The 16,061-nt window shown below is 47.7% G+C and overlaps 1 protein-coding gene across 4 annotated transcripts in view; it reads right to left on the reverse strand.

Annotated features, from left to right (window-relative positions):
- EPAS1 (endothelial PAS domain protein 1) overlaps nucleotides 1-16,061 on the reverse strand; it is an 87,039-nt gene that overhangs the window by 38,820 nt on the left and 32,158 nt on the right. For all 4 annotated transcript variants that reach the window (XR_011526106.1, XR_011526107.1, XM_070572755.1 and 1 more), the window contains exon 2: nucleotides 1,181-1,371. Coding sequence is in view for 2 of the 4 variants with exons in the window: in XM_070572755.1 (XP_070428856.1) it covers nucleotides 1,181-1,371 (191 nt within the window). In the remaining 2 variants the exon portion in view is untranslated. The remainder of the gene's footprint in view (nucleotides 1-1,180; nucleotides 1,372-16,061) is intronic.

The following is a 16,061-nucleotide window of genomic DNA, read 5'->3' on the forward strand; positions in this document are numbered from 1 at the left end:
CTACAGGGTTAGCCCTCCAACCCGGGGACCCACTGAGCCATCATCCTATTTTCTGAAAGTCTTTCCCCCATATCCTTCCTGTGCTCTAGGGCCCAGAATAGCACATGCCGGTCTGGCCTCCCCGCCTCACACTGGATTCCCTCTGCTCCGGGTTTCTTTCCCAGAATAGCCACTTCATAACAGGATAGCAGAATCAACCCAGCTCCAAGGCACCAGGCTCTCTCAGGAAAACCGAAAAGCAACCACCAAAGCGCCTTCCTGCCTGCCCGCCTCCCGCATGCTCACCACCTGCGACGGACGTGCCCACCTGCAGCGCCACAGCCGGCCGGGGAGGGGCACCACCCACTGCCCAGTTTCTTTATGAAACAGACTAGATGGGACTGTCACATAGGATCTGAAACTGGGAAACTCCTCAGGCCACCTCTTTCTGATCAGGACTAACAGGAAATAGTTTTTTGAAGAAAGCAAACTCTGAGAAAAAAAAAGTTTTGTAAATTTGAGACTTGCCCAGACACCAGGGAGAGTGAGAATTAGTTGGTTCCATGGGGAGGCTGTTATCCATCACGGACTCCCCAGTGTGAATGAGCGTGGCCGGGCCAGGTGTGTTACAGACACAGCTTAATTCTCACAGACACCCTGTGCAATAAGTATTTGTAACCCCTTTTTACAGATGAGGAAACCAAGAGCAGAGACACCAAATAATCTGCCTGGCATCCTGGTTAGTAAGAGGGAAAAGATGGCATGGGCGCATCTCTGCCTTTCTGGAGAAGGTAGCTGGAAGATAAGCAGCAGGACGCTCCCTAAGGATTCAGTCTGGAGCGGAGTCTTACAGTCAGATGGCAAGGCCACCAGGAAGCCAGCAAAAGCTGCTCTTGTTCTCCCAGCCCCCTCTGTCCTTCTCAGCTTCCGGTGCCCAGGCGCTTCCTCGGTGCCACCCCTGTTCTTCATCCCATCGCTGTATTATCATAAAGCTCATTGCTAGAAAGGAGATGTTCAACAGGAAGGAATAAAGCACTAAGGATGGCATTTCTGTGGGTGGCCGTTTTGCAGAATGGGAGTTCCCAGGGAGGAAGACCCTCCCAGTGGCCTTCCAACTCTGACACAATGGAGCCTCCTGTGCGTAAAGCCAGGCCAGTAGGGGTGCCATAGGCGCCAGCCTAGGGGAGTGTGCCAGCCTCACCTGAGGACAGGAGCTTGTGTGTTCGCAGGAAGCTGATAGCCAGCCGCATGATAGAGGCCTTGTCCAGGTGGGAGCTCACGCTGTGCGGCAGGGGCAGCTCATGAGCCAGCTCGTAGAAGACCTCCGTCTCCTTGCTCCTCCGGCACCTTGCAGCATCTCGGGACTTCTCCTTCCTCCTCTCTGAGCTACTCCTAAATTGAGAGAGAAGGGATTAGACCCTAAAACATCACTATTATCTTATCACCCCCCTGGTCAAGGCACCCCTAGGGCCCCCCAACCCATGGAACAGCCGAACTCTCCCAGTGAACTGATCCAAGCTCGCACCAGTCGTCTGCGCCACATGCGGCCTGCTTTACACTGTCAGCTCTGCTTTCATGTGTGTTTGCGTCTTCTCAACCACATTCCTCCTCCTGTGTGCCCATGGTGTCCATAACAGGGCTTCACATGGGCAGGGGGTGAGCAAAGAGTCGCAGATTAAATTCATCAAGTGGCAATGCCTTGGGCCTGGTCCTGGGTTATCTAGGGACTGAGGAGGAATGCCCCGGATGGAGAGGGGGTATAAAGGAGCTATAGCCAGTGGTCCAGACGGCTGTGTCAAAGGCTCTGGAGAACAAGATGAAAAACTGCTTCAAGGTTCTCTTTCTGGATAAAATGCACTTAGGAAAAATTAAGCCCAATACTGGACTTTAGATCCCATTTCCTATCAGTGATTTTCACAGCAAAAATCGAAAATGTCATTAGAGCCCAAGAAGAACAGTCAGCCAGACATCCGTCAGTCTGGTGTCCCAAAGTGCACAGCTGCCCAGCGTTAAAAAGTTGTGAGCACAAACACAATTCGTCTCTAATCCTGCCAGCATAGGTACTAGCCTGTCTCATGCGCATTTTCCTCTTCTCTGCAAGACAGAAGGAAAGATGACACACACCCAAACCTGCCTCTTTCAGGAAGTCCTAAAGAAATCCTGGATCTTCTTAGCAAGCCCGTGTGAAGTTCTCACACAGGCAGGTTTAAAAGCTAGAGTGCCTGGACTGAAATTCTAACTTCTCCACTTGCCAGCTCTATACGGTAAATTATTAAAACTGCTTAGCCTCAGTTTCCTCATCTGTAAGAAAGTAATAACAGTACTGACCCCACAGAGTTATTGTGAGGCTTGAATATGATAATTCACGTGAAGGCTTTAGCACTAGGCCTATCCCAACTGTAAGCAACAACGTTAGCTAACAATAACAAATCTGTCCATGAAAAGATGATCATGAGAGTAAAACATGACAAAAGCACAGGACAACCCTGTTTTCACAGAAGTGTATGCATTACACATAATACTTCCTATACATTATATAGGAAAATGTCTAGAAATAAAATAATAAGTGTTATTTCTACAGCAATCACATAGCTAGTGCTTCCTATATTCCAAGTGCTGTTTTAAGCACTGCATTCGCTTCTTAAATTCTCACAACCATCCGTGGAAGTAGTTATTAGTGTTATCCCTAATTTACAGATGAGCAAACAGGTCCAGGCTAAGTAGCCCACCTGCAGTCTCTCAGCAGGTAACTGGAGAAGTAGGGCCTGGTACCAGGTAAGTGGGCCCCAGAATCCAGGCTCTGTCCATCAACGACTGTCCTGCCTCTCTGAACTCCAAAATGTTACCAGTTTCAGATCAGTGAGGTTAGGGGGGATTTTTTTTCTTAGTGCTTATCTGTATTTTCTTAGGTTTCTATAAATAATCTATATTGCTTGTTTAATAAACAAGCTTGATTTTATTTTTTTAAAAGTGTCCAATGCAGTTCACGGCTCTTGAGGCTCATCCAGCCAACTCCAGCTGGCTCTCTCTGTCCTCCCTTCTCAGATTTTCAAGACCAGAGGCTGCTTCCCCTTCTGTTTGGCTTTGCTGCCTATAATCTAGACAGAAAATCAGTATTTGGGGATTTACGGAATGTTGACATGCCTCTCAAACCCCTCAAGATTTGGGGCAGAGGCACTGTTTTGACTTTATGAAAAACAGGACATCCAGCTCCCTGGATGGATCAAGCATCATATACTCAGAGTGCGAGAAGAATGTCTAACAGCTGTGATGGTCAGGAAGAACATTCAGAAAAACTGTGAAATAGGTGACATTGTTTTTCTTGTCCTGTCTCCCTTTTCTGTTTCCTCTACCTAACTCCTGCTTCCTCCTCTGCCCCTGCTTCCCACTCTCAGAACTCCCCCCTCCCCCACACCCCATCCCTCCCCACCCTCTCGGGACCTGCCTTAGATCACTTTGCTTTTGCACCAGACCTTTAGTGGCAGTTTGTATGTTAGTCCCTCCCATTTGTATTTGAATCCTGACCTCTGATTGGGCAGCACAAGCAGCTGTTCAAGGTTTGCAGGCATCCTGGCACAGGAAAGGAGGGCGGGAAGGGGACAGGAGACTCAAACTGTACACATCATGCCTGCGTGTTATGAGAGCCAGGTAAAGGAGAGCCAGCATCTTTAAGATGCTGGATTCCACTCTCCAGCACCAACCCCTGCACTGCCCAACAACAGCATCATCAACACATGATCAGTCATTAGGGGTGTCTGGAGAAGCCATCCTGGGACGGAAGCAAGCCCCAGCACAGGGCCACTGTCTGCATGCCACCGAGCTTCCCTTCACCATTGCCCCTTCCTTAGAGTGGAAGAGCAGACAAGGCAGAGAGCAAGAGTCAGGAAGGGAAAAGGCAGTGAGGAGTCAGCACTCTGTCTGGCAATGTCATTTGAGATTTGGGTCCTACCATGTTCCCTTGACCACACAAATGTTTACTGCCACCTACTTTTGTGCCTGGCACTGCACTGAGAACCTTACATATATTACCTCATTATAATCTTCCTAACAACACAATATGGTAGGTATGGCAAGCACAAGTTAAACACATGGAAGCTGAGGCTCAGACATATGTAACTTGCCCAAGGTCACGAAGCGAAAGCCTGCACAAGCCCTTGGAGAGTGTACACAGTCAGTGGGCAGATACTTAGACGTCCTGAGACACCTGGGTGCTCCCTGCCTAATTCCATCTTCACAACCTCTGTGTGAGATGAGCAAGACAGGCATTGCTGCTGTCCCCATTTTGCAGACCTGGAAACTGAGGCCCGACCAGGTTAAGTCACTTTCCTGGGGCAATCCAGCTCATCAGTAGCAGAGTCAGGGCTAGAACCCACGTCTTCGTAGACCAGTACTTTTTCTACCACTTATTAGTAGGAGATAGTGGCTTTAGCAAGAAATAAACAGCAACATCTTAACATTTAGAAAAAGAAAGACTGAGAATCTCACACAGCCTCTTGGTTTAAAAACCATGAGCTCCATTTTAGCTCCCTCGTTTTCACAGTTGCACTCTGGGACCAGCGTGACTTTAATTAGACGATCTAGTTAACCTTGACGCAGCCCAGAGATATCTGTCTACCGTGGACTCTTGGAAGAACAAGCAAAGATGTGTAACACTGAAGAACAAGAAGAACTAATGCTAAATGTGAAGGTAAGACCTCCCTAAACCCAACTGAGGCAGACACAGCCTACTTCCTCGCCCAATGCATCACAGGCTGGGTCTCTCAGCACATAAAACAGGAGACTGGAAGTTAGGAGGGCGGCTATTTTAATAGATTGGCCACGAGACTATCTAGCTATCTCATTTGGAGCAAGACAGCATTCTCTGTGCCCTGATATCCTCAAATGAAAACTATCATGACAGATAATAACAATCCCATTATCTGGCCAATCTGAGCATCAGGCACATTCAGACTGTGGCCATGGCAGCTGTTCTTCATCACCAAACCAATGCCGTCTCAGGGCTGGAAGTGTATTCGTTGGTCAGGTTGATCTTGACCCGTTTTTTGTGTCATGTTGTTGAACGTTCTTAAGTCAATGAGGCTTCATTTCCTGAAATATTTGAGCTTTATTCTCTCTCTACATGGGTCCTAGAATTAACTGCATTAGACCAGAATTTTTTTTTTTTTAATGACAATTCTCGACGTGGCATGTTAGATAGAATTCTCTGGTCTTGTAAAAAGTTTTTTGTGTTTTTTTAAAGATTGGCGCCTGAGCTAACGTCTGTTGCCAATATTTCTTCTTCTTTTGCTCTCCAAGGCTCCCTAGTACACAGTAGTATATTCTAGTTGTAGGTCTTTCTGGTTCTGCTATGTGGGACGCCACCTCGGCATGCCTTGATGAGTGGTGATAGGTCCACGCCCAGGATCTGAACCAGCAAAACCCTGGGCCACCAAAGTGGAGAGTGCAAACTTAACCACTTGGCCATGGGGCCGGCCCCTGTAAAGAGATATTTTATTCTAAGTTTTCCAAATCATCAAAAAAGATTCAGAAATTTATTTCTTATTCCAAATTGCTCATCCTACAAAGTTCCTGCTCCTGTCTTTCTTGGTGCCTTCGTGCGACCACAGGATGGTCCTGCACAATGCTTGGGATACAGAACACATGACATAAAAGTAGCCCTGGTTACCTGTGTCCTCGTGCAACCCCCGAAGTGTTTCCTGAGCTCCATGCTGGCCCATGTAAACTGCAGAGTGGACAAGGCGCACATTCCGTGTTCTCTAGGAGTATGCAGTCTAGGTAGGGAGCCAACAACTTGCAACATCTCCACTAACCACAGAAGTAAGGACAGGCAATAAACACTATAGGTGGTCAAGATAAGCAACAAACTGGTGTGAGCAAACAAGGTCAGAGGAGGCAGGATTTCAGCTGATCCTAGAAGGACAAACACCACCACCTCCCGGTGCTTGAGGGGTTCAGAAAGCATTATTTTTCCCGACACGTGTTATCTCATGTGAGTCTCACAACAACCCTGGGAGATAGGAACTATTAAGTCCATTTAACAGATGAAGAAGTGGAGATTTAGAGGGATTAAGAACTTGCTAAAAGACATAGTCTCAAACCTAGTTCTTCTGGGTCCAAGATCAAAGGTTTTTCCACTGGCAGCAAAGAAACCGCTATTTATTGTACACTTTGGACAAGCACGGTGCTCTTAGATATTTTCCCGCAAATTGGATGTTCACATACATTACAGGAAGAAGAGGAAGGTTAAGATTCGAAAAAGATACAGTGACATAAAGATTCCATGGAGATGGGGGAGACTCTGACCTTAAGTGAGCACCTGCTCACCTTGGGAAAAGCCTTGGAACTTTAGAGTAGGATTAAGAACCGATATCCTGTTCAAATGGCCTGTGAATAGAAAGGGGGATCAGCGCCGAGGGCTGTAGCAGCCTGCGTCACTGCAGGGCTGGGGCTGGGGTGTGGTGCCGTCAGAAGTGACTCCACACTGCTCCACAAAGGCTGCAGGTCCAACCTGCATGTACGTCTCTCTCCATGCTGCAGGGGGAAACAAGCAGCTTCTTCTTCTTTTTTTTTTTTTTTTTGACATGTTAATATACACATTTATATTTACCCTCACCAAGTTGGAAACTCAAATTCTGAAACATTGGATCCTGACGAAGGGGAGCCACCACTTAAGGACCAGGCAGCCAGTCAAAAGACAAAGCAAAATGTTTGTCCTAAAGCTTCCGCAGGTGCACGTTACAAGTCAGCCAGGAAAAACCTCTTTGTCTAGAGCTTTGCGATCTTAAAAACGTCGCCTTAATTTCTCGGTCATTGCTGCAAGCCTGGCTTACAGATCTCTACTTAAGTCAGTAAACGAACCATTATCAGCTCTTGGGTAAGATGGTCCATATGATTTCACTCACGTGTAGGAGATAAAACAACAACAGCAAACAAACACATAGATACAGAGAACAGACTGGTGGTTACCAGAGGAGAAGGGGGGTGGAGGGAGGGTGATGGGGTAAAGGGGGACATTTGCACCATAACAGATGGAAACTAGGCTTTGGTGGTGAACATGATGTAGTCTATATGGAAGTCAAAATACAATGATGTACACCTGAAATTTATATAATGTTACACACCAATGTTACCTCAATTAAAAAAAAAAAAAGGTGATCCTGGTTTCTGAACACAGCCTAGCGTGGGGCCCTCAAGATGTCACCAGCTGCATCAGTGGGGTTGGTTGCCTAATTAGCTATAGTCTCCTGACCTTTAGTGTGATCAGGACTCCCATGCTTAATACCTGTGGGCCATCAGGCTATCATAACAATATGCCTGTTACGCTATAAGGTTAGATGGCTTAGAAGAAGAATGGATTTCAGCAGGTTAGGGAAAGACACTGAAGCTAATTAAGCCAGTTTGGCTCAGTCTGTTGGTTGGTGGTAAAATTCTAAGCTGGTGCCAATTTGCAGGAGGCTGTGAAAGGAGGAAATGAAGGTCAAATGCAATTGGGAGGGCTCTCGTGACCCTTCAGCGAGGCTGTGTGGCTGCTGCACAAGGGCTGCCTGGAGACAGGAACATGCCAGCTTCAGGTCCCAGAGACCAGGATGAGTGGCTGGCCCTGACACCTACTAGGGGTTGATTGCTTCACAGACTGAATTAGAGCAGAACCAAAGCTGGTGCTTCTCAGCCTCAGCTGCTCACTGCAATCACTAGAGGAGCCTTAAAAAACTGATGCCTCGGTCCTACCCCTATTCCCAGAGAGTCTGCTTTAACAGGTCTGGGGTGCAGCCTGGGCATCGGGGGTTTTAAAGCTTTCCATGTGATTCTCATGTGCAGCCAGGCTTGGGAACTACTGTTGCAAAGCAGTCAGCTTTAAATAAATAAATAAAAAGCTGTGTTTTTTTGGTTGGTTTTGGGGGGTTTTTTTTGGTGGAAGGAAAAGGAAACCGATATTTATTGAGCGCTGGGGCTGGTGCATTTCGTAAACAATCTCATCTGGTCCTCACTTAAATCATGCAGTGCTGTTGGTCCCGTTCTTGCAGAGCAGTGGTTCTCGGCTTTAGCCTGCCGCAGAGACCCCTGCAGGGCTCATTAAACCACGGGTTTTGACCCTGTGATTGCACATCTTTGGAGAACGGAAACCCAGGTCGACTTCTTCAACCTAACCACACTCTTCCCCTCTACCATGCACTGTGTCCACATTCATTACGTCCAGCAAATGTGGACTCACCATCATAAACCAAACGGTTATTTGTCTAGGCAATCATGCGACCATCCCTGTTCCAGACGCTATGGCTGACAGAAGACAGAGGTGAAAATAAGGAGACAGAGACTTGAACAGATGCCACATAAAAGGCAGCTACCCCTCAAAAAAGCCACTCAGGAGAAGGTACAAAGTTTGTTCCTGTGAAATGGCCGTTGCTCTGAGTATTTTGGGAGGTCTTTTAGGATTAATGTCAAAGCCACACAAGAAAATCAGTCGTAACATTTCATAGAACACACTGCATTTTTAACCCCAAACAATAGTATCCCGTTTACCCATCCCCTTTAGTCACCAGACTTGGCTGTGGATGGATCTTGGTTGTTTGAAAGAATAAAATGTACCCTCAAAGATAAGGGCTTGCCACAATTGAAGGTATTCAAGAGAATGGTCTTTGGCTCTGAAGGCAATTCAAAAGGAGTGGCAAAAATGTTTTAGAAGAGGGCAGGGTTCTGAGGGCTGACTTTCCGGGTACATTTGGATGTTTGTCCAAAGGCAGTAGTGATTGTAGAGGTATTTATTATATAGGGGAGGAAATGGCATCAATGTTGGCCAGTCAAAGTAGAAGTTAAATTAGCCAAGTGACGAGGAACTGGGCAGATCAGACAGACCTGGACAGGGGGAAAAGGCATCAGTACACTTCAGGGCGCACTCCTCTGATGAGGGGCATGGTCTCTGCCTGAAAGAGCCCACAGCCTAGTTGGAGATGAGACTAGGACTACAGACTACTGTACTGAAAGTCCTAAACGAGGAACACAAAGAAGAGGTGAGGGCTGGAGTGGCTAACCCAGGAATGGATATTTTCACTCACTCCTTCCCTGAAGGAAGAATCCTGGAAAGCGTCTCATACCTCAGCCTCCCAACCTCCCCTCCTCTGGCGCTGAGCCCCTGGCTCCCTGACCCACGCTGAGAGTCGGCGCCCCTGGAGACAGGGCCTGGACTGCATTCAGAGCTGACAGTAATGTCTGGGGCCCACCCAACATGGCCCTCTAATGGTCAATTCTGCTTGGGGCCCACTGGAGATGCTTATCTGGTGGCCTTCTCGGCTCCAGGCAGCCTCGGAGAAGAGAGCAGCAGACCCAATTACCAAGCAGCCCCATAGGTACAGCCCATCTGGGGCTCCAGATAACCCAGCTCCTTACGTAATCTGAGGACATGTGTGGTCTCCAGCCCAGCTGGGAAAAGCCGTGCATGTACAGGAGCAACAGTGACGAACGGTCCCCATGCTTAGCTTCACCCAGCCCAAACCTTAGTGGGGTCCTCCTTATTCAACTTATTAGTGAGTCATACCACTAATTATCATTATAGTTTATGTCAATCATTACAGTTGATACAGCACGTTATAAATTAATCTGTAAATCTCACCTAGTAGGATAGAAAGAGCAGGTACCATTATTCCCATTTTAGAGACGAGGAAAATTGAGGCTCAGGAAGGTAACAGGAATGTGTGCAGCTGGAACAAACCCCTGAGCTCTGAGTTTTTCAAGGAAACATGAACAGAGAGCCCATTGCCAACTAGCACTAGACATGTCAACTGGAAACAGACCATTATGCATCACCATCTCATAACCTTAACAGTTCATTTCATTTCTAAAAAATGCTTTGGAGGAAATAAGGGTAATGCATATTTAGCACAGACAACTTTCAAAGTACAGAAAGGTGGAAAGAGAAAAACCTGAGATCTCACTGGATTTATGGCTTTTTACTTAACATTTTATCACATTTTTAAGAATTCTCTAAAAATATTCATAACAGCCAGCAATATCATATCGTGTGGGTGGATCACAATGCACTTGACCGTTCAGATACAGTTTCTAATTTCTAGCTGTTATAAATGACAGTATGATGACTACCTTTGTATCAGGTGTTGCTCTTTAATTTGTTTTTTATAATAAAAGATGACACCTATCCAGGTTGCTGCCAGCTCCCCACAGCTTCCTCAGAGCGACCCCCTGTGAAAGCTGAGGAGATGGATTTGGCAAGATCGGTACCTTCAGGACCACGGCCGCTGTCACAGAAAGCGGGCCCCAGAGGAGGGAGATACCGGGGGAAGGAAAGCAGGATGTGCTCCCCATCTCAGAAACTCTCCCCACCAAGTCACTGGCTCTCTCAGGCTTTCTCTCTCCCTCATGCCATATCCAGGTTAAAACATCTGAAGAGAGATGACCAACGGTACTGAAATTGGAGAATCCAGTCCTGCAAAGATGGCCACTCTTACTGGTCAGCAGGACCTCATCCCCCAATGTAAAAATAGTGTTCTTTCCATCTACCCCGCTCTCACCATATCCACTGCGCTGATGGAGAAGTCTCGGTGGCATAGGCACCCATGAAAAGAGGAGGAAAGCAAGTAGCCACAGGGGACATTTGCCTGACTCTCCATTGTTCCCTCTGGCCTCTGATACCTGCCACTGCCTGACCCTCTCCACTGTGCGGACTCCAGCTGAGGGACTAATTAATCCCAGCAAACTGAGAGGGTGCCGCTTCTCCTGCAGCTAGGAGAGAACATGTAATACTTGTCGATTGATAAAGAACTCTCGTCATACTGCCTCTGATTTAATCCTGAAACAATCTGGTGAGGTAGGTACAGCATCATCCCCATCTTGCACATAAGGAAACAGACCCCAAGGATGTTAGTGACATGCCCAGAATTACCCAGTGATGGAGCCAGCACTCAGCCCTATCAATTTACCCTACATCGCATACTCTTGATTGCAATCAGGCAACCTTCCCCCAAATGCCCAGAAGCAGGTCCCTTTTGCAGGTTCAAACTGTTTAGCTGAGCTGGGTGGTTTGGGGGTGAAGCCCTCTAAGGATACTTAATTTGATGAGCTCTTGAGCTGGGAAGCCACAAAAGGGACATCCTGGTCACTGTCTGACCCTAAGTCAGCCCCGCAACGGACAAACCAGGCCCAGCAAGATACTTTTTCTCTGCTAGGAGATGTCTGTCTTAAAAATAATAATAATAATAATTCTTACTTTACTATCAGAGTCCCCAGATGAGGTGTTTCGTTTCACTAGACTATTTTCCTTGGTGCCATTTCTCTTGCTGACGGTATTTCCCACACTCAAGCTGTTACTAGATCTGATTTAGAGTTTTTCCTTAGGGCTTCTATTCGTCAGCAGCCTTCTTCCTTTGGACACCACAAGCTTCCAACAGCACAATCTGTGGTTTGGCTCAAGCCATTCTGCCTGTGCAGCCTCCTGTTCCTACAACACTGTCTTCAGCTAAGAAATCTGACAAAGAAATTGCACAGCAGAAGGATAAAGAAAAAAGTGCCTGAGATGTAAAACGAATTCCCCAGCATGAAGCGAGCGCATTCTCTGGAGGGAGTGGGGAGCAGCTTACTGCCCCTGTAGCCTCTAGGCCACAGCCCCTGCTCTTCCCCGTCCCCACACCCTTCCTGGAGCCTGCTCGTCATCCCCTGGGCCTGTCTAAATTGCACTCATCTTTCAGGGCCTCCCACCATCCATTTCCTCCAGGCAGACCTCACCTGTGCTGACTTCTCCACATCCCACTTCAGAGACTCCACATGGCACCATCCAGCCCTGAGTGGCTCTCCATTTATTTCACTTCTGAAGCTTCAGTCTCCCTAACTAGATCACAAAGTCTTGAGGCAAAGAACGCCATCATCCCTTCTTTTGGTGTCCCCTAAAGCATAAACCGTACAAAGTGGTACACCTGGAGACATTAGATAAAAACCATTTAAATGATTTCTGTTCTGTGAATTCCTCAAAGTCACTCACTGTTCTAGATCTTTCATAAGAATTCTAATCCAATTCTTAATTAGAATAAAAGGTTTCTATCTGTGAAGAGCCATAATGAAGAGACACTCAAAGATGCTTGTGCATGTGTGTGTGCATGTGTGTTCCCAACTCTTTGAATCAAGTTTAGGGTCTGAATTAGTGCTGCTGACAGTTGCCTGTGGAGTCACATGGACCGGCACTTCTCAAACTTGACTGTGCACATGAATCCCCCAGGATCTTGTTACAATGCAGTATCTGACTCAGTAGGTCTGGTCTGGGGCCTGAGATTCTGTATTTCTAACAACCTCCCCCGCGATGCTGATTCTATAGGTCTGTGTCTACTCTTTGAGTAGAAAGAGACCCAGGGGCACATGAGATCTCGAGACCAAGGACATGATGGGGATGTCAATGTCTGGCAGGGTCAGTGCTACCCTGATGCTGTCCTTATCCACAGCCACCTAAATTCTAAGGAGTCAGGTCTCCTCTTCTGCCAGGAAGAATCTTACTCTTTTTTTTATATTTCTTTATGAGATTTCACTAATCCTACTTTGATGTCCCTCTCCTCCTTCACATCTTGCCCACCTCTATCATCTCATCCTTTATGATTTCTTAAAACTCCCTCCCTGGGGTCAGTTCAGGCTCTACTTCCCCCGAAGGTCTCCCTGTCTTGCTGGATTTTCTCTGCAAACCTCCTGCTGCTCCAACTGGGCTGTAAATACCTTGGTGCCGCGGAGGGGTAGGGGGTGGCGCACAGACACAACATCTTCTACTTCTGTGCATCCTTCACAGGACCTTGGGTCAGGGCAGACAAACTGGGTAAATATTTGCTAATTGACTGTAAGGACAATTCAAGTGTGCCCTTTGCTCTTCTCTTTTCCCTCTCGGAGAGGAAAGAAAAAGTGATCCCAGCTGCCTTGGCCTCCATCCCCAGCCCCGGCCTTGCTCCTCTCCCCGGAGCTGCAGCTGGGCCAGCTTAGGTTTTATTTAGTTCTCTGCAGTTCCTCTTCCCTTCAGTGAAGAGTTAAAGCAATGGGAAGCTGCTTCCCACTTGGAAATCTCCATTTCCTCACGCAGCGTGAACAAGAGAACATCTATGGACAGAGGCTGAGCGAGCCAACTGCACAGGGAGTGAACTCACTCTGAATGGGACTGTTCTAACACCCGCCAAGTCAAGTCATTAAGATGCCATCCCTGAGGTGCAGCCCCCAGCGTCACCTCTAGATATCGCCTCAAGCCTTGCCTGCAAAAAGGATGAATGGTGAGCACAGAGCCTCGGTGAAAGCCAGCTCTTTCATGAGCGGGGGAGAGGTCCTCTGCGTTTGCACTAACGTGGGGGTTGGGGTGCTGCAGAGGAGGCAAAAGTTGCCTCCTCCCACTGCCCCCTCTTCACCACACTGAACTAAAATTAACCCCCTGATGTACGCGGAGTTGCTGAAACAATTGCTCCTCAAAAGGCAACGGGGGGCCGGGGAGGGGAGGTAATAACATTAGAGAAAATATGTGCAATGCCAAAAATAATCACTGTGTCATGAGAAAACAGAACTGGGCCGCCTCAGGGGCCAGCGCTGGGTATATTCAGGAAGGAGGGGGCAGAAATTTCCCTCGCGGTGTCGTCAGACATTCTGGGTGAAAAAATTTAAAAAGCCATCACTGGAATAGACAGTTGATGGGGAGAACTCTTTTCAAGTACAGAATATGATTTTAAGGGTCAGTTCTCTCTTCTTTAATTCAGACAGTTCAATTTCAATGAAAATAACATTTGTTTAGTCTTTTAATCAGAACTGATGCCTGATAATATGCAAATAGTGAAATACTCTAGGATTGGCTTTACTAATCCCAATCTGGTACCGGGAACTTCTGGTGCCTGGTACCTAAAGTATTTCAAAACAGCAAGAGAAGGGGGGGAGCACAGGACTTCTCACTTTCCTCCCCATCCATAACCCTTTCTCCCCTCCGTATTTAAAAAAAGAAGAAAGCAAGCAAAGACAAAGGAAAAATGAAAGGAGAGAGAAAGGAGCCCAGAGAGAATCTCAGAGACCCTTCCTCTCCTGGGCTTCCTTTAGAGCCCGCTTTTCAGCCTGTTCACATGGTCACATGTCCAGAGCTGTGGGATGTGATTCTCGGCCACAGCGCAAGCCCCTGCTTTCTCCCAGTTCTGCGCCATCATACTACGATGAGAAGAGAGATGTTCATGCACATTTAGGAAGCTACACTCCCGTGCTGGGGAGAGAAGTCATCAAAAGCCACGGGAAATGCCAAAAAGTCTTCCCCAAGTTCCTAGCATGCTCTCAAATGACGATATTGAGCAATTTGGGAAACAGGGTTGTGCTGTTTTCCCCAGCACTAGCTTTTTCTTTCCACTCATTCAACAAATATTTATGAATCCCTCTTCATGTGCTGGGGCTGAGAGCAATAGAACGAAACACGGAGTGACTGTTCCTGACCTCTGGGAGCTTGCAAAGAAGTCCCAAAGGACTGGTGCGGGAGTCAGTCAAGGCAACGGGAGTTTGAGAGGAGAAGTCTGCAAGGCTGGACAATGCAGGGAGGGCTCTGTGCTGGAGGGGTATCTGAAGGATCAGCCGGTATGGGGAGGCAATCAGGAGGGAGGAGAAGGACAAAGATATTGTTGGGGAAGGAGCAGAGGTGCCAGGGGTGAGGGGACAAGCTGGAGGGCAGGGTGCAAGACTGGAAAAGTCAGAATGGGGAGAAAGCATTCATTCAACAAACACTGTTGAGTATCCACAAGGTGCCAAGCACAGAGGAGGGCGTTCAACAACAAAAGGACTGGTATATAAAGTCAGATGATCAGATAACTGCCTGGCCTGTTGACTAGTTAGTGGCTGAGGTACCAGGTGGTGGGCAGTGCAGAAGCCAGCCTGGATCCCTCTCCTGCTGGCTGGGCTTTTGTCACTGGACAGCGAGGATGAGAACCTCTCTTTCTGGGCAGCAAAGCCAGGGGAAACAAGCCCTTTTGTTAGGAGCCCTAAATATGGTGGAAACCCTCAGGCACCACAGGCTAGAGCCTCCGCTCGGTCTACAGAGACCTCAGCAAGGCATTCTTGCTGAACAGTAACTCATCCACACTACCCATGGGACGAAAACCAACTTCACCCATGGTGCACGCCTCCTCTGGCTCCGGTGGTGTTCTGCTTATTTTCACAGACTTGAGCCTCATCTTCTAGCTGTCTCCCCTTGCCCCGTCCTTGGCCACTGATGAAGAAGAATATAATTCCACTCAGACCTCAGGGAGAGGAACAGCTCACTAGTCCACCCCCTTACCCCCAAACCATTTCAGCATGTCACTCCCCTATTTAAAAATGGGAGTGGCTCCCTACTGCCCTCAAGATGAAGTCCAAGCTCTAGAAGCTCCTGAAGGTCTACCAGCCCCGACCCTGCTTCCCAACTTTCATTGCCACAAGCCTGCAGCACCCTCCCTGCTCCAGCCAGACGACACTTCACACTGCAGCCCCATAACTCAGCACGCTTGCCTGCCGCCCAGTTATTTTTTTCTACCTAAAATGCGATCCTTCCTTTCTGACCTTCCAAACCCTATACTTTACTTTCAGAGCCAACAAAGGCCCACCACCTCCACAGAGGTTTTTCTGATCACTCTACCCAGCCTCCACTATCTCCCCTCCCACCCCTACCCTGAACACCTGGAGAATTGATCTGTTATCACTTAACTGTAAGGTAGCATCACCTTATTATTCTTTATCTTAAGGGTCTTTTCTTAGGGCAGATGCTAAATGTTAAACTTCTTACTTATCACAGAGCCTGGTACCATCCCTTACTCCAGCAATGACAGTTTTGTCCAGCTCGTTCAGACGCAGGACAGAGAGCTGGAGCAAATGCTCCAGTCACGCTCCTCCAGTGCAGGATTAAGATTACAGAGTTATAATGCTTTGGTGCTTTCTGAGAGGAAAGCAGGTTAATAAAGAGAAGTGACGGTGGCCGCGTTCATCAGTGGGTTGCCTAACATCCGATGACTCCTCACTGTCCCAGGAAACAGATCCACATACCCTAAGGATGTTTTCATACAGAAGATGCTGGCTGTGCCTGCTGTTGACATCACAGGGGGTATTCAGTGAGCCAGATG

Source organism: Equus przewalskii, chromosome 14 (assembly GCF_037783145.1).
Source record: "Equus przewalskii isolate Varuska chromosome 14, EquPr2, whole genome shotgun sequence".
In the NCBI taxonomy this organism is placed as follows: domain Eukaryota; kingdom Metazoa; phylum Chordata; class Mammalia; order Perissodactyla; family Equidae; genus Equus; species Equus przewalskii.